At 40.4% G+C, this 18,605-nt stretch overlaps 1 protein-coding gene across 2 annotated transcripts in view; it reads right to left on the bottom strand.

Annotated features, from left to right (window-relative positions):
- agap1 (ArfGAP with GTPase domain, ankyrin repeat and PH domain 1) overlaps positions 1-18,605 on the bottom strand; it is a 286,707-nt gene that overhangs the window by 181,432 nt on the left and 86,670 nt on the right. The window contains exon 1 of one of the 2 annotated variants that reach the window (XM_062997657.1): positions 18-1,255. The exons of the other annotated variant lie outside the window; for it this stretch is intronic. Coding sequence (XP_062853727.1) covers positions 18-1,191 — 1,174 coding nt within the window. The 5' untranslated portion in view covers positions 1,192-1,255. Of the gene's footprint in view, positions 1-17; positions 1,256-18,605 lie in introns of those variants that run through there. 2 annotated transcript variants of the gene reach the window in all.

Here is an 18,605-nt window from a genome sequence, read left to right as displayed (position 1 = left end):
ATGAAAGCATTAATTACCGTCCCGCAGAAAGCCGTTCACACTTTCAGAGCTGGACTCAGAACAGCCCATCGTGGCCCTTTTCTGGGAAGCCAGCAGGCCGTTCTTGCGGAGACTCCGATTGCTGGGGCTGCTCACTGGAGTAGATGTGCCATCCTTTTTCAAGAAGATGCCACTGAAGAAGCGTAAAAGCCTGCGGTCATGTCCACTAGAACGGGAGCCGGCCGCTCGCAGAAAGCCTTCCTTTTCCACTAAAGGTTTCTCAGAGAGCCTGAGAAGGTCACTGTTGTCCAGCGTTCGGTTTTTAGCCAGGGCACGATCCCTGCGAATATGCTCTTTTGGGGAGTATGAATCGCAGAATACCTCGTCCATATCCGAAGTGTCGTTCTCCTCGACAGCTGGGTTTTGCAGGATCACGGCGGACTGCGACTGGGTCTCATCGCGGCCAATGCAGCCCGAGCTGCTGTGGTGCTTCTCTTTGGACAGGGCACGGAGGCGCAGAAGCTCCCCGCCGGCCCAGTGGCGAAAGCTGAAACTACGGCGCAGCAGGCTCGGGTGTCTCTTTGCTGGTGGGGTCTGGGGGACTTGCTTGGTGGCATTTCCATTCACCTTGGCAAGAAGGGCTGCAATGCTGCTGTCTTTTGGCAGCTTGTCAGCTTTTGGTGCGTCCTCTATATCTTTGGACACTTGGGAACAGTGGCTGACCTGCTCTTCGGCGCTCCTGGAAGTCGGAAGGATCAGTTCTGCCTTCTTAATGCCCCCACTTTCATCAGTCTCAAGTCTGTCTGTATTGTTTATTCCATTCTTTTTGTGCTCTGGTGATGTCTGGATGCACACTTCAGTTGCATCCAGGGAGTTATCTTTACGCAAGCGGCGCACCTTGCGAGATTTCGACCTACTGAGTTCCAGCTGTCCGGTGCTAAAAGTCCGGAAGTTTCGGTACGCCTGGGAGGAGAATTCGTCCGATTCGTCGTCCACTTCTTTGACCTCTTCGAGGAGACAGCTCCGCTGGATTTCGGATGAGCCTTCACGGCGGTATGCACTCACCTTGGGGTTCTCCGGGCGCCTATGGACCGCAGAGCCGTCCTGCAAGGTCTCCCTTTTTACCAAGGTGAGGGAGATCCTGTAGACAGTTTTTCTTTGTGGTGTGCCCCGCTCCATCCTTTCCACGCAATTACCATCAAGGAGATACATGATTCAAACGTGTGGGGTATATAATAAGAGACACTGATGAAAACACTGGGAGGACTATCAGGGCATACCTGAACTGAACAGCCACTAATAATAATAATAATAATAATAATAATAATAATGTAAATCAAATAAATTCACAGTTTCAAGTACAGTCCCATCAGATGAAACTAAAGCATTTCAGTAGCAGTTTAACTCGCCAGAAGCAAAACATCCCAAACTCCATAAATATTCGGACAGCTCTGCGTTCTCTCACAGAGCAGAATCAGTACTGGGCTAAACCACCAGCTCGGTTGTTTGGTGTCCTGCAGCGATGTTGTCCGTCTGAAGTCACAATAATCACCGCAGACCCGTGTGTTCCTGCCGTGTAAATGTGCTTCTCCCTATTGTGCCATCTTCTCCCCTGCCGCGTCGCTCCTGCGCTTTGTTTTTATCCGCGTCGCGTCCAACTCTTTCTCACGTATGAAATTCAGACGCAAAATGCGCTTCCAGAACCGAGGCTGCTGAATTAAACACGTTTGCAGCTGGAGATCCGGATCCTGTTCTGCCTCCCAGTATAGTCCGTGGAGACGCAGATAACACGCTGAAGTGAGCGCAAAACCCGGAGTGGATTTCCACAGCGCGGATATCGGGCTATTCACGCCGCAACATCTCTGTCAGGCGTGCAGAGATGCTAATTTTATCGAATACTCTAATTGGAAATATGTTGGCACAAACATGACATAACATCCACTTATTTACAAATTCGCATGTATTTAACATTTATTTATATGCATTTTAGAAAAAAGCGGTCTTTTTGTGTCCTGTATTAACAAATTACGTTCTGATAGCCTTTCTTTCTGCATAGTGCTGCTTCATAATTATCTGTCTGGAAACAACCGGTATAAAACTTAAATTATGTCAGACAACATTAAATAATTAATTATTAATTTATTAGGATTTTTGCTTGGCACTACCTGATTCACAATTTGCACATGGTACTGTTTTTATTTGCACAGCTTTAAATTGCACAATGTCTGTAACTGTAACCTTTAGGTTCCCCCCTTTTTAGTTTTTTTTGTAGATGTTTTATATTCTTATTTTTATATTATTATATTTTATTTTCTTTTTTATATATATTTTAGATTTTATATCGTACATGTATTACATTACATTATGGGACAGTGGTAGCCTAGTGGGTAGAGCTTTGGGCTATCAACCGGAAGATTGGCAGTTCAAATCCAGTCTCTGCTATGCAGCCACTGTTGGCCCCTTGAGCAAGGCCCTTAACCCTGTCTGCTCCAGGGGCGCTGTACAATGGCTGACCCTGCGCTCTGACCCCAGCTTCCAAACAAGCTGGGATATGCGAAGAAATAATTTCATTGTACTGTACATCTGTCTATGTATATATGACAAATAAAGTATATCTATCTATATCTTACTGTCTTAAATTTTTATTCTTTCCTGTACCTCATTGTAATGTCGTTGTGTGATGTTTGTAATAATTGTAATTACTGCTGCGAAACCACAATTTCCCTTCAGGGATCAATAAAGTAATCAATCAAATCAATCAATCAATGTTTTACACACTTTGGTTACATTCATGACAGGGCAGATAGTTACTGGTTACACAAAATTCATCAGTTCACAAGTTTAATGTCAAACACAGTCATGGACAATTTTGTATCTCCAATAAACCTGACTGCATGTCTTTGGACAGTGGAAGGAAACCGGAGTTCCCGGAGGAAACCCACGCAGACACGGGGAGAACATGCAAACTCCATACAGAAAGGACCTGGACCACTCAAACCCAGGACCATCTTGCTGTGAGGCAACAGTGCTACCCACTGTGCCACCGTGCCGCCCTGTCAGACAATATGTCTAAAATTAAAATCATGTCAGTCAGTAACAAAGACATTTTGGCTGATTTTTTGGTGTTAAATATATCTGCATTACATAAAGCTCATAGGTCTAGCAGCTAACACCAGGCTTCTATTTTGGAGTTAGCATTAAGTTATAGTTTAAAAGACTTGCTGATAGCTGACTAATGTTATAGATATAATGAAATTAGGGTAACTAACACTACATATTATCTGTAATATCATATAAAGGTTTAATTATTGGCATTTCCCTCATACTTCATCCAATCTTATCATTACAAATTCCGTTTTGCAATTCTCTTACCGCCTGTACCGGCTCGGCGCTGGCCGAGGAGAGCTGAGACTATTGTGTGCCCCTTTTGAAATGAGCGCAGTTGTTAGGTGCATCTCTTTACTTGCCAGTGGTGGAGTTTTACAAAGAATCGTATCACAAACAGAAAGCCATGCTATGAACCCCGTGAATACCCCACCAATAAAAAGTGAAAGCAGAGGTCGCAATTGCAAAGTATTAATGAAATCACTTCACCAGACCAGGATGAGAGTACAACCTCAAATTCAAAAGTTTGCATTACACCACAGCGCCAATCAAGTGTCCATTATTGGCACTTCTAAGACAAGAATGTACTTCTATTTTTGCATATTTCTCTTTTCCTTACAATCTAGTTCCTGACTGTAACCTCCTCCACCGTTGCAGATCACCACTCTGACTGAGAAGAGCCCCAAACTATCACTGACCACTTCTTTTTACCTTCAAGAGACAGAGTCACAAAGCAATATAGCATAAAGACACACACTCCTGTCTGTGCACCTTTCTTGCAGACACCTCAACCAGCCAGCAGAAACCACAGTTGCAGCAAAAATGACGAACCCCTACGACCATCCCACCCCATCAGATACAGTCAATTGTATCTGTGTAGGTGCCTGGCCGGTCAATAGCACAGTGCTTAAGAAGCAGGCCAGAACATTGCCAGATTTTGGTTAATATATGGTTGCAAAACAATATTGTATTTGCTGGGGAGATACAAAGAAATGTGTGTACAACATTCAAAATGAAAGCTAGAACTTCTACATACTAGGCATGTATGCATTAATCCGCTCCAGGTTTTACAACCACCCTGTGTGCAGGAGCAGGGGGTGGGGGCGGGGAGTGTTCCTTACTGTCAATCAAGGAGATTTGAAGTCCACCAGGGATCACCTGAACCTGCAAACACTACTGGCGCACTCCATACATATGAGCAAACACTATATAGAGGTGTTTGAGCCACACCTACAGTAAACTGGTGTATACAGTCAATTTGATCAAATCAATTATTTGCCTCCAGCTTTGTGTAAACAGTTTGAGGCCCTTCCTGTTCCAGACACGGTTTGACATCTGTTAAGTAATGTTTAACAGCTTTAGGATGAACTGTAACATCAATTGCATCATGTCTTTTCATTCAACATCAGTGATTGACCTCTGCTCTTCTGACAGAATGGACACAAATTCCTCCAGACACACTTCAAAATCCTTCTTAGGATGGGATGTCCTGCAAGCTCCCTAAGTAAGAACATACTTTCCTAAGTAAGTTCCAAAATCATCAAGACATGAGAGTCACAGTGTCTAGTGATACAATAATCAGAGAAAATGCTCAAAGACATAAGGATAACATGCCAAACTCACAGATATTAATTGACCTGACAGTAAGAATTGCAGCCATGTAGCCAGGGCTAACCTAACAGTCCACTTGCTGGCCAATTTTTAAACACTGTCAAGTAATAAGCAATGACGTAGTTTATTATTCATTAACTGCTTTATTCTGAGTTCAGAGTTCAAAGCCACTTAGAAAAATAGACGCAGATCAGGACTGCAGCCAATAAACCTACTGGCATGTTTTTAGGCAATGCAAGGGAACTGGAATGCCTAAAGGAAACCCTCAGATATAGAAAAGAACCTTGCAAACTTATGAATGTTGAACAGAGGCTTTGACAAAGAAGTTATTGTTTCATTGATGCTGTTGGTTAAAAGGATCATTTAAATTCATTTCCAACAGCTGATGCTCAAACGCACCCCTACCTCAGAGCACATGCACTGCTTGTCACTAGGTCACAGTGGGTTAATAAGGACATGGTTTAATGAGTCTGTGGCTTGCATAAAGCCCTGACCTCAATGCTACAGAACACTCTAGGAAGAAATCAGAACATCAACTGCAGGCTAAATCCTTTTGTCCATCATCAATGCTCTTACCTCATGGGCACAAATTCCTTCAGACATGGGCACAGCCTTCCCAGAATAGAGTAGACTGTGACATCCACAAAGTAGGGGCAAACATTACACTTATGCCAATGATTTTGGAATATGATGTCCAAGAAGCTCATGTTATAAGACCCACCAATTTTGTCTGCATAATGTCTCACACACACACATTAATTGTCTGTTTTATCCTCGTCGGGGTTGCGATGGGTCTGATTTATTGGGCAAAAGACAGGAAACACCCCAGACAGGTTGGCAGTCCATCACAAGACAGACACACACACATTCAACCATAAACACACAAGCTGCATCCGAAATCGCATACTTCCGTACTGAACAGTACATGAAAGCAGTACACGAGAACGGTTAGTATGTCCGAATACGTAGTATACATTAAAGAGTACAAGAAAAGTACCCGGATGACCAACTTCGTGGGCAGCCATTTTTGGGTATGCAAACGATGCACACTTGCGGTTCGCTAATGTATCCCATAATTCAACTGGAGCTGATAGGTGGTGGAAAGCAGAGAGTCGGCTGTTTACAAGTGTAAGTAAGTTATTATAGCGTACAACCCTGAGTAACGTTATTAGTAGCTTTTTGGAGGACTACAGAATAAATTTTGTCTGTTTTTAAAATTGTTATAACTGTGGCGATGTAACGTCATGCATCACGTGACGTTGGTAAGATGGCGGACGTAGTACGTCTGAAGCTGCATACTTCCTTTTGTGAAAAAAAAGAAAGAAAAAGCTTACTGCTGTACCGGCTGAGCAGTGCACACTTTCTCAAATCTAGAATGTACTGTTTAAGTATGCAATTTCGGACGCAGCCACAATTTTTAGTAGCTCCAGTTGGCCCGACTTTAAGTCTTTGGACCTGTGGGGAGAAACCCGGAGCACCAGGAGGAAACCCACATGAACACAGTGTGAATAAGGCTGAATAAAACAAACTTAAGGGTTCAGAAAACATTATTTAAATGCACAACACCTAATAAAACAAAGAGGATGCATTCCCCTTTATCCTCCCTCCACCCTTAGGCTACACTTTCATCTGCCCTCTGGCCCACTCCTCATTGCCCTTCTTGCCCTATCCCGTTTTTTAAGAAGGGAGGAATGGCTAATCGAGATTAGCCCTCTTATCTCCACCCGAATTCCATACACCGCCTCCTGCCTGACATTTGTGGAATTGTTAGTGAGATTAAAGGTGGATCAAGGAGGGGCTGGTTAGCACCCATTCTCACTCCACTGCTTTCTGCTTTGTCTTTCACGGCCCCTCCCTGACTGATAGAGTACCACCTGCTCAAATCTGCCTCTATCATGCACAAGGTCTTTGCCAAGCAAATTCCCCCCCCCCCCCCCCCCCCCCTCAAGGCGCATTTTATACACATGGCTTTGTAATAACTCCAGATTTCTTGCAAATGACAATATGACATGAGGGATGAAGTATCAGTTCAGTGTTTAGTCTGAGCAATAGAAAACTATTCTGCTTCCAGTTCTGAACATACGGTGCTGTGCAACAGTATTTGATTCTCTCTGAACAGAACATGTGATTCCTTTACAACAGAACATGACACAAAAGGAACTTAAGTAAAATCACAGTTATCCAACACCCATAACATCCATGTGAAAAAGACACTACCAGCCTAAGTTATTAAATAGTTATGCTCCCTTTAATGTAGTTTTATGAGAGAATTTAGTTCAATGTTTTACAGATCTATCAAACATGCTCTAAACATTCAGGCATGAACCGCTCGTTTCAGATCTATCCACAGAATCATGTTTGGGTTCAGTAGGACTCTGATTAGGCCACCTTATTCTATTTAGCTATATGTAAACTTATAAATTCAATCGTTGTTCTGTTGCATAACCCAGTTATACCTACAATTTATGGACCGGTTATGTTGTTGTTGTTTGTTTTTTTTATTAAAAGAGAAAAAGTGAGAAATTTATTGTTTTACCAGTAATGACAAGTCATCCAGGTTCAAGAACCCCCACACTAATACACTACACCCACTATGTCTGACTGTTTGCACGTTGTTTTTATACTTTTTATCTCCTTTTTGGTTAGACATGATAAGACAGTTGTCCAAAATTGTTGTTCACAGGGTTGGCTATGAATTTGGTAGGAAGGCACTTGCTAACAAGAGTGGTGTCCATGATGGGCTTAATGATTAAAGTTTCATTCTCTTTATATATTGCATGTACATTTACATTTTCGGCATTTAGCAGACACCTTTATCCAAAGTGACTTACATTAAAGTTACAGTATACAGTCTGAGCAACTGAGGGTTAAGGACCCTTGCTCAAGGCAGCAACCTGGCAATGGTGGGGCTTGAACCAGTGACCTTCTGATTACTAGTCCAGTACCTTAACTACTAGGCTACAGCTTGCCACAATAAAATACAATCATGTTTTCCAAAATGTGTTATTTAGTTTGGGGTTAAAAGCTTTAGTTAATGTTGACAAGAAGCATATAAATATGTTTGGTTCGCCTCCCCATTTATCAAATCTAAATTAAACAAAGCATGTCTGAAGTGTGGTTGAATGACAGATTCGCAGTGTGAATGCGCGGCTGACAAATTAGCAGCAATTACATGGTGCAATCACACCAACATGAATCACAATATGAAATAAATATTTTGCAACGCCAAGTAGAATCTGTGCAAAAAACTGAGGCTGTTCTGAAAGCAAAGGGGTGTGTTCTTAATAAAGTATACATATACATATTTTCGTTGTCTATTCTAATATGTTCATGAACTGTTTATTAACTACTAATACAATAATCTAAACAGAGCATTTAATTGTAAAATTAGGCTTAGTGAGTTAAGACTTGGTTCCATCTGCTATCTATACAATATCAATACCATTATTCACCATTAGTGGTGGTGTAAAATAAAATACTACAATACTACACTTGTATGTGGTTTGGAACACAGCCAAATAGTGACTGTTCTGGTTTATTTCAAGCACTTATAACTTTCTTTGGATAAGAGAGTCTGTCAAATGTCATATTAAGTGGTTTTAAAAAAGTATTTTCCCCCGAAGTGTTCTATATAAAGTGTTATATTTTAAAGCAATTTGGATCATTTTAAATGTGATTTACACCGACCAGGCATAACATTATGACCACTGACAGGTAAAGTGAATAACACTAATTATCTCTTCATCTCGGCACCTGTTAGTGGGAGGGATAAATTAGGCAGCAAGTGAACGTTTTATCTCCAAAGTTAATGTGTGAGGCAGGACAAATGGGCAAGCGTAAGGATTTGAGCGAGTTTGACAAGGGCCAAATTGTGATGGCTGGACGACTGGGTCAGAGCAGAGCCGTAGATAGAGGGAGTTGCGACACTCCTTGATCTCGCCGCCACGCGGTCACGTGGTTCATGTAACCCAATAGTTCCAAACAAACCCGGCGCTGTCATGTTCTCATATGGGACAGGCAGCAGTGAATGAAATATTAAACGCTAAATAATAAACATTCATACAATTTCTGGGTATTTTCAACTGCCTTCATATTTACTGCATCTGCTTTAATGTCAATTTGGTATATGAAGTGGAAGATTGATGTTTGTAATGACTTGTTAATAGGTCGTTCTTGTTAACACACAGTACATTATATTAGCATACATTACATAATGCGATATCATTAAGTAGTAGAGACAATATAAAGTACAGAGATTAAAGTTTTTTTATGTTTTGTTTTTTACATAAACTAATCTCCCTTCACTTTCCTGAGGATTCATAATAATAATCATTTTGGCTAAACACTAAGCCATGTGGCTGGATTCATAAGGTTTACCTGTACTGAATGAACAGATTCATAAACACATTACCGTACCTTTAACATTATAGTGCAGGTACATGAAAAAGCATTCATTCATCTCTTATTTCATGAGTGATTAATCATTGATTCCTACATGTAATACATTAATGAATTCATTATGAATATGCACAAGTTCATTCTGTCTAATGTAAGTGGTGGACAAGGTACACAAACCATGTAGCTGAGTTAAAGTAGAGATATCCAAGGTAACATATTACTCCAGTAAAAGTAGTAGTAAAAGTAAAAATACTCTTTACCTCCACTTGAGTAAAGTACTAAAGTATTTACCTTCAAATGTACTTAAGTATGAAAGTAAAAGTATAATGATTTATTATGGCTCTAATGTTTTATGATCATTTCTGTAACAAGACTCTTGATTAATCAACTCATTTTAGGTGAAAAGACTCTACTGTCATTAATTTATCTTAACTGACTAAGCTAAATTGGGTTATACCTATTAATTAAGATAAACATGTAACATTTAGTGCTGAGCAAATGCTAAACAATAACAGTATTAAGTATATTAATGACATCAAATTCATTATTTTTTTTAAAACAAAGCAACATACAGCTGAAAATGCTTGATAAGTAGTGGAAATGAATGGGGCTCTATGGGTTGTTTGGAACTTTTGAACAGCCCACAATGTGGAAGCTGCGGTGAAAAATGTCCCGCCCCCTTTCCAACGGTTCCCTATGGGAGTGTCGCCACTCTGTTCTCTCTACCGCTCTGGGTCAGAGCATCTCCAAAACTGCAGCTCTTGTGAGGTGCTCAGTGGTCAGTATTAGGGCTGAAACGATTCCTCGAGTAACTCGAGTAAATCGATTACTAAAAATCATCGATTCAAATTTTTTGCATCGAGGAATCGTTTAATCCGCACAACCATATACAGCTCACGGTGTTTTACACGGACGACTTTCACTTTTGCGCAGCGTGTTTAACGCTGTGTGCAGGTGACGTGAAGAATCTGAGGGCTGCGTCCCAAATATCTTAAACATAAACAGAACTTAACAGGACTTAATCCGGGTTCTTTTTGCGGACAGTTTAATGAACACTACGTATTTGGACACGTTCGCCGCTCCTGCGAGCTGAACGTATCGGTTTAGGACGCAGCCGAGATTTGATAGCGCGGACTGCAAAATATAGAGAGAAAATAGCGAACAGGAGGAGACTGGACAGAGAAAACCACAGAAAGTTTGAGATCATTTTAAGCTGATCAAACTAAAACTCAGTATAACATCCACACCATCAGAGCGTCGTGTTTACTTTACTCATGTTTACTGACTTTACTTCGTTTCAACCACCACAGGCTTTTATGAAGATTTAGGCAAACACACACATACATACACACACACACACACACCAGATCTACCTCATCTAGAGACACAATCCTGACAGATTTTTATCCCCCTACAAACACCACAAAACCTCCCAACAAAATATTAAAGCTTTATGTTCTGCGTGAGCTGTAGCTGAAACTTTTTTTTTGAAAGTTGCACAAATTACAGGCTTATGTTCATGTATTTTTGTTTATTATTATTTATGACTTGATGACCTGATGTTTCAGGTTGCCTGTTTACATTTTAAAAGTAAATTGATTTATTTTTTATTTATTTATTTTTGCATTAAAAAAATGTTAAACTGTCCTGTATGCAAGGAATACAAATGTACAGTTTGGTTTAAGAAACGTGTCTTATTTAATCTAATATGTATTTGTTTTTGCTCTTTGTTAAAGCAAAAGTATTTCTTATCCGATTACTCGATTAATCGCTGGAATAATCGATAGAATACTCGATTACAAAAATAATCGATAGTTGCAGCCCTAGTCAGTATCTATCAAAAGTGGTCCAAGAAAGGAACAGTGGTAAACCGGCGACAGGGTCATGGGCGGCCAAGGCTCATTGGTGCACGTGGGGAGCGAAGGCTGGCCTGTGTGGTCCGATCCAACAGACGAGCTACTGTAGCTCAAATTGCTGAAGAAGTTAATGCTGGTTCTGATAATAAGGTGTCATAATACACAGTGCATCACAGTTTGTTGCATATGGGGCAGCAAAAGGGGGACAAACACAATATTAGAAAGGTGGTCATAATGTTATGCCTAATTCGTGTATATGTATATCTCTTTAGTATAATTAATGCATATGTCTATATACCTGGTAGAGTCCAAATACTTTAGGCTACAACAACTTTGAGTGCATGGCAATGTAAAGCTCACTTGATCGTGGACACTTTTACCCGTTTTCAAGTAGCTTCTTACTTCTGGCAAATGTGAAATTACCATGTATGTACAAAAAACTACACAATGGCCAAATGTATGTGGTCACCACATTTAATTAATGAGTCTACCTGTTTATACAAACCATGCTATGCTTTTAACTTTGTTCCAAGGGTTTGGGGAAGGCCCTATTTTTATGGTGTGGCACAAAGCAAGGTCAATATAGACATGTGTTGAAGAGTTTGTTGTAAAGTAACTCAACCAAGTCCTGACCTCAACCCATGCCTTCTGGTCCAACATCTCAGACTGACCTCACAAATGCTCAATGAGCACAAATTTCCACTAACACAGTGAAGGCTGTTAAAGTCTCAGAGATGAAGAATCTGGATCACTGGATATTACTGCCCATGATTTTGTAATAGAATGTCCAAAACTCATGGTCAGCTGTCCACATGCTATTGTATAAAGACTTTTGAAACCTCAAGATTGCCCTGACATCCCTTACAAGCGTATGTAAACTTTGAACTTCAACTGTAGATTTTGGCTTTTGCTTCTAAACATGTTCTTTGGTCATTTCTTCTCCCAGATGTACTATGTCAACAGTGTAACATCTTCTGTCAGCGCTGCATGCCACTGACAGGATCAGTTGCACATAATGCTGATATTTAGTTCTCCTCTAAAGCAGCTGTAATTGCAGAGAGCCAAAACCCCTAAAAACAAGCAATTCAACAGCGAATCACCTACACGAGGGGTCAAATTATACACCAACCTGCACCACTGACATCTGACTTCAAACACCCGCACCCTTTTATCTTCATCAAAGGCTTATGACATATACAGTAGAACACAATACGGAAGCAAACACCACTCAACACCTCACAATTCATACACCTTCACTGTGACACCACAGACCTTCATACTGCATTTAAACAAAAACTAAAAACACAAAGAACACCCAAACTAAATATGCTAAGGTGATAAAATCAAGCACAAGTATGTGATCACCTGAGACTGTTGGCCATCCTATTTCAAAAACATGGACATTCATTTAGAGTCAACACAGACTACTCAATGTGTCTATGCAACTGTGTGCCCATTTGGTCAAAATTGTGTGGACGCCCAGCCAAGCGGGTGACTCTGCTGAGATTTAACCACTCCACAGCTGTGCACTTGTGCAGTAAACAAGAGTTTTCCAAACTTTTTTTTCAAGCGACCCACATTATGTCCATATTTTTTCATGTGACCCAGGCAACACAAACACTGCATCTTTCTCTCTGCAACCAACTTTGTACAATTTGGTCCCAATGTAGTTTACAAGATGTAACATAAAGCCTCCACAAGGGGGTAATCACGTACAAGTTCATTTTGTGTTTCTGTACTGTTAAATTAAGTCATTTTCTCTGTGCCTCATTTTTTTGGCACGCAACCCTGACCCAGGGTTTGATAAACCCTGAGCCACTTTGTACAGAGATTTATTCTAATGCTACAATACAGTCTGAAGTTTGTACAATACAATACAATGTTTTCCTGCATTGTTTTTATCTATAAGCCACATCTTCACACTTAACTCTATATTAGTGATTTTTACTCACGCAAACAGTTTCCTAGTGATTTCCTAGCAGCATCTCAAACATCCTCAGGACGCATAGATTGACACAACTGAAACTGAATTTGTTCTCTCCCTCATGAGTGAAAGTGTAGCTGTGCAAACTGAATAAAGATAAAATTATGCAAACTATGTACTTGCAGTAATTATGACCCCAAAGGCAAGAAATAATCATTTTTACCAAGTGCCACAACAGAGAAAGGATATCCAGTTCTTTATCAGAGAACACAGAGCGAAATGTAATCTTCTAATATTACAAACTCCAGGCCCAGTGTTTATTAGCCAGTATAAATCACACAGCAATGAATCTTCAGCATCCATTTATAGCCCAAAAAAGAAACAAACACGGTAATTGCAGATCAGACTGTAAAATCTGCTTTAATTACATTACCTCTGTTGTGCACAGTGAAATTAAGGTGTTCCAGAGCTGGATATTGCAGCTACACTATATGGGCACCATTCTAACTATTGAAATCATGTATTACAGCTATAACAATAGCTAACAGGTGTAATAAATCAATTACGTAAAATAAATTATATGTTCCCAAATTTACAGCTACAGTTTAGGGAAGGCCCTTTCCTGTTCCAGCATGACTGTGCACTTGTGCACAAAGCAAGATCTATAAACACATGAAGAAACACCTGGTTTAAAGAAACTCCAGTGGCCCGCACAGAGCCCTGACCTCAGCACCACCGAACAGCTTTGGAATTAACTGGAACATCAATTGAGGCTTTCTTGACCGACATACAAATGCTCTTTTGACTGAATGGGCACAAATTCCCACAGGCATATTTCAAAGTCCTGTGAGAAGCCTTCTCAGAAGAGTGGCTTTTGTTATAGCAGAAAAGATCACTCTATTTTTATGCCATTTGATTTTGATATTTGATATTACTTTTTACACAATGTTGAAAATGACCATATTCGATATATCAAGTATGCGTAGCATACACAGAGCGCTTTCCTTTACGTATGAGCGGGTGGGTGCGTGCATGCACACACATGCAAACTGAATCGCTGAGTCAACTAGTCAGAAACGACTCTTTTCAAACGAATTATTCATTGGAATAGAATCAGGGAGCTGTGCTCTTATCTATGGTAAAGATTCATTCGTTTTGCATAAACAACTCCATGAATCAGTTCATTTGTTAAAGAGATAAGGATGTAGAAACCAATCAGAGCTTTAAGATCAGAATTTCAATCTCTCTCTTCATTGGTTGTTGTACAAGTGACAGTTTAGTGAACAAATTACCAGTTTCAGCTTTTTACAGTGAAAGCCGAGAGAATAAATTATCTACACCGGTTTTTATTAGTTATGTGGACAAAAACAGTTGGGTATGGATTTTATATATATTCTGGAAATATTCTGGAAACATACAAGATGGCCACCAAGAAAAAAAAAGTGGATTATATCCCTAATAGTACAACACACGGATACAGATCTGGTCTCAATTTGAAGAAGAGAAGTTTAGGTAAGCAGCGGTTATGATTTTATGCTGCTGTGTGGCTGATCTAAGTCGCGGTGCCACTGTTTACCGTGCTCTTTCATTTTGCAATGATGGCAAAGCATTGTCAAATTTGGTGAATTTTTTTATGCTAATTATTTGAAGTAAAATGGACAGCATCAATGTAATTGTGAGATTCTGTTGGTCAATATGTATATATAATATAGATATAATATTAATAGTCAATATTAACACAAATACGGCCTTGTAATAATACAAAATATAAACTCAATAATTCTGTCAATGTATCAGAACTACGGTATTTTGTGTTTTTAAGATAACTTATAAACAATATAAGCTAAAAATACAGGCAGTGGCCTGCCATTGTACTTTAAGTTTACATTATATTGTATCTAGTAGGACTTTGTTCACACCCACCATTAAGCCAAAAATCACCAGACAGATTCTCCAGAATTTAATAAACTCAGAGCCCTACAAGATCCCTACACACATCTACCCAGTAAATTGCATTTAAACTGACTGTGTGAAAAAATGTACAGATTCAACGCAGCAGACAGCACTTTAAAGAGGTGTTTCATTTGAAGACAAAACTAGCAAACTCCCAAAGAACTCTAAAGTCAATGGTGTGATGGGAGGATCTGCTGTTTCAGCAGTATGCTACGCCGGATGCAGCTGCCCTGTGCCAGCTCAGCTCTCCTGCCCAACTCAGCAGTGAGCGAGGAAAGATGAGCCGTGAAATCAGGACACAGTATTGTAATCAGGCCTGGTTCAGAACTATAAAGAAACTAGCCTCAGTGTTAGGACGATCTTGTGGCAGGATACAGATCAGCAGGGTCTGCTTTTTCTGCTGTCGCCTGTACCTTAGTTATTCACAAGATTTTCTAAGGATTGGAAAGTCTGTGGAAACTTGTGGCTTTTAAGTGAAGTCAGGCACTGATGTTGGATGAGAAGGTCTGACTTGTCAACGGGTTAAGGTCAGGGCTCAGTCTAGGTCATTGGAGTTCCTCTGCACCAAACTCGTCAAAATGTGTCTTTGTGGACCTTGCTTTTAACACAGACTAAGACGGGTGGGCAATTAAATTTTGCAAGGGACCACATTAGAAACTGGGACTGTTGTGGAGGGCCAGACCAATAGGCTGATAAAACATCAACATCATTTAACTATTTAATCAACTTTCACAAAAACAGTTTTGAACAAAATGTGCAGGTTTTAAATTTAAAACCTTGGTTTAAACTTTACACAAAGTGCTACTGCTATTTTGTTTGCAGTGTAATTACCTCATTTGCTATTTTCAGTCCATGGTTCTTGTTGGGTATTATTTCTAGATATCACAAAGCTGGTTTTGACTGCTCCAGTCCTGAATGTGTAAAACCTAATAAAAAATCCCTGTTGCTTTTGCAGTTCAGATGTGAGTGCTCTGCATCGTACAAGTTCTTGTCTTTCTCTTTGTGTTTAGTACCATAATGGCGATTTAAATTATAATCCTTAAACACAGCGATCTGGTCGCCACAAACTAAATACAAGACATGTATAATGTACACTTATTTACGTCTTATTTCTAATAACCACTGACCTCATGCAGGCCGGTCAGAGACACCCAACGGGCCGGATGTGGCCCCGGGGCCGCACAATGCCCAGGTGTGGTCAAAGATATGCTACAACAGGAAAGAGTCTTGCCCAAACTGATGCCACAAAGTTGAAAACATATAATTTATTGTAAGTTTGTATTTATTGTAAGTAAGTTATAAAATATGTTTTATACCAGTTAGTGATATGTGTGGCTGAAACACCTGAATTCAATTAAAAAGTGGTGTTCAAACATTTTTAGCCATATTAATTTTGGTACTTGTGTTTGAAATGTGTCACAATTTAAACTATTAGTCATTATTAGACATACTGTATTGTCACCATCTTTTTAAGCAGCTCTAAATCTGTGCAATGTATCGTGCTAAGGATTCCAGATCCCTATTTAGATTAAGCCCTACTGCATTTTTTTAATGCATAGTAGTAGTTCCATCCGTAATGATTCAAAAAATATAAGCATAATATGCATAAATTTTTTTTTGCTGGGATTAAAATGAAAGCTCAGCCGCTCAGGTGGCGCAGCGGTAAAAACACACGTTGCAACCAGAGCTGGATCTCGAATACATCGTATCGACGCCAGCTCTGCCTTTGCCGGCTGAAGGCTGAGTGGCTACATGAACAACGATTGGCAGGTTGTTCAGATAGGGGGCGGGACTAAAAGCCGGATGGGGACTCTCTCTCAGACTAGTGCGATTACGACCTCTGCTGGCTGGTTGGTGGCACCTGCACGGAGATGGGGAAGGAGTGCGGTACGGGGTGTGGCCCTCCGCGCACAGCGCCATACCACACCCACATGCGCTCGTCAAGTGTAGGTGATAAGATGTTCGATTGCTGTGCACGTCTCGGAGGGGGCGTGGAGCAGCCTCGTCCTCCCCAATCGGGAGCAGGGACCAGCATTAGTGAGAGGATGATTGACGGGTAGAAATTGGATGCGCTAAAAGTGGGAGAAAAAGGAGTAAAATACAAAAAAATTCAATAAATGAAAGCTCACTTTGTTTAAAAGAAACTGTCTCATGCGCACCAAGGGTGAGTCTCAAATCAGCAGTCTAAGCTCTCTTATGTACCGCTACTCCCAAATAAAGTGTCTACTGTTGAAAATGAATTTAAAAGGCCAATGGTTAACTGAAGGAGGAGACTTAAATGGGGTTACCCCTAGGAGGGGACTTAAATGGGTTAACTCAGGGAGGGGACTTGAATGGGGCTAACTGAGGGAGGGGACTTAAAACTAGTGCCAACAGCTTTAGAATGGGATGCATAATAGGCTCAAGGTCAGGTGTCCATAAACTTATGATTATAAAGTGTATACACAAAAATAAGAGACGTTTTAAATCCACTAATACGCATTCATACGTCAGACTGTTAACATCAGAGGAACACCCATTCGAACACCTAGAACAGTTCCTTATCTAAAAAACGCCACCCTTTGCACCCTGCTAACTCTACCCACCAGCCTTATCTTATATATCAGAGTCAGACCTTTCAACATCGCAACCTCTCAGGTGATAAATCCAAAAAAGTAAAAAAAAAAAAAACCTTTTCCAGTGGCTCGGGCTATAAATACAGATACATACAGCAGGTTTGATAATGGAGAAAGAGTGACACTGATGCATGCCATTTCTCAATAGATCCACCGTTTCAATCAACACAAACAAAATGAGCAGAGCATGGGTAAGGGTTTTATTCCACTGAGCCAAAGATCAGGGAAGCGGCAGCCAGATGGGACCTGGCAGTGAAGCGGAATAGAAAAAGAGATGCTTCTGCTTAATCTAGTTAGGGTTTAAACACACTGTTTACTGAAACACCTGCCTCTCCTCCAAACGTTCTCATTCTGCATCTTATTAAATCTAAAATGCAGAGGCTCCATCCATCTACAACACACTCAAAAATTGGTTTAAGCTGAATTTGTTTTAGCTTGGATCAGCAAAAGAGCTACAATAAGAGTTGTGTGTGGAACAACTGCCTAGTTCAATATGATTGAAACTGTTACTGCTTATTAATGGGTGGGTTTACAGGCACCCCAATAATCTGATACTTCAATTACTAAAATCTGAGCACAGCCGTTTATTGATTTCAAGAAATCCAGTTACGTCAGTGTTCAATTTTAACAAAGTTTTAAACAATATATCTGGAACAGAAGCATTAGTATAAAGTAAATGGTGCAGTTACTATGCTGTTATATTACTAGGCACACTGGTATGTAAACTGGAACACATTGTTTATAACTCAAATAGGAGAAAACTGGACAGGGCAAAAAAAGTAAAAGATAAACGTAAGTATAAATCATAGAATTGTTATGTTAAGATATCTCCTATTACAATCCACTAGAAAGAAAGCAGCTTAATAAGGGTTTATGGACCAAAAAATAGCAGTTATAATAAAAAAATTCTGGCCGCTCAGGTGGCGCAGTGGTAAAGTACGCTAGCGCAGCAGATTTGGGGTTTCGAATACATCATATTGAATCTCAGCTCTGCCTTCCGACTGGGCTGGGCGGCAGCATGAACAACGATTGTCGGATCATAGGTCCTCATAACTGGTGCAACTGCGGCCCCTGATGGCGCCTGCACAGGGCTGAGTTATAATGCTGATGGGGGTGTGGCCCTCTGTACACAGTGCCCATCAGTGTATGAACTCGACTCGTGCA

Source organism: Trichomycterus rosablanca, chromosome 6 (assembly GCF_030014385.1).
Source record: "Trichomycterus rosablanca isolate fTriRos1 chromosome 6, fTriRos1.hap1, whole genome shotgun sequence".
Classification (NCBI taxonomy): Eukaryota; Metazoa; Chordata; class Actinopteri; order Siluriformes; family Trichomycteridae; genus Trichomycterus; species Trichomycterus rosablanca.
Note: the sequence above shows the minus strand (reverse complement) of the source record. Positions and strands in the feature narration are given on the sequence as shown.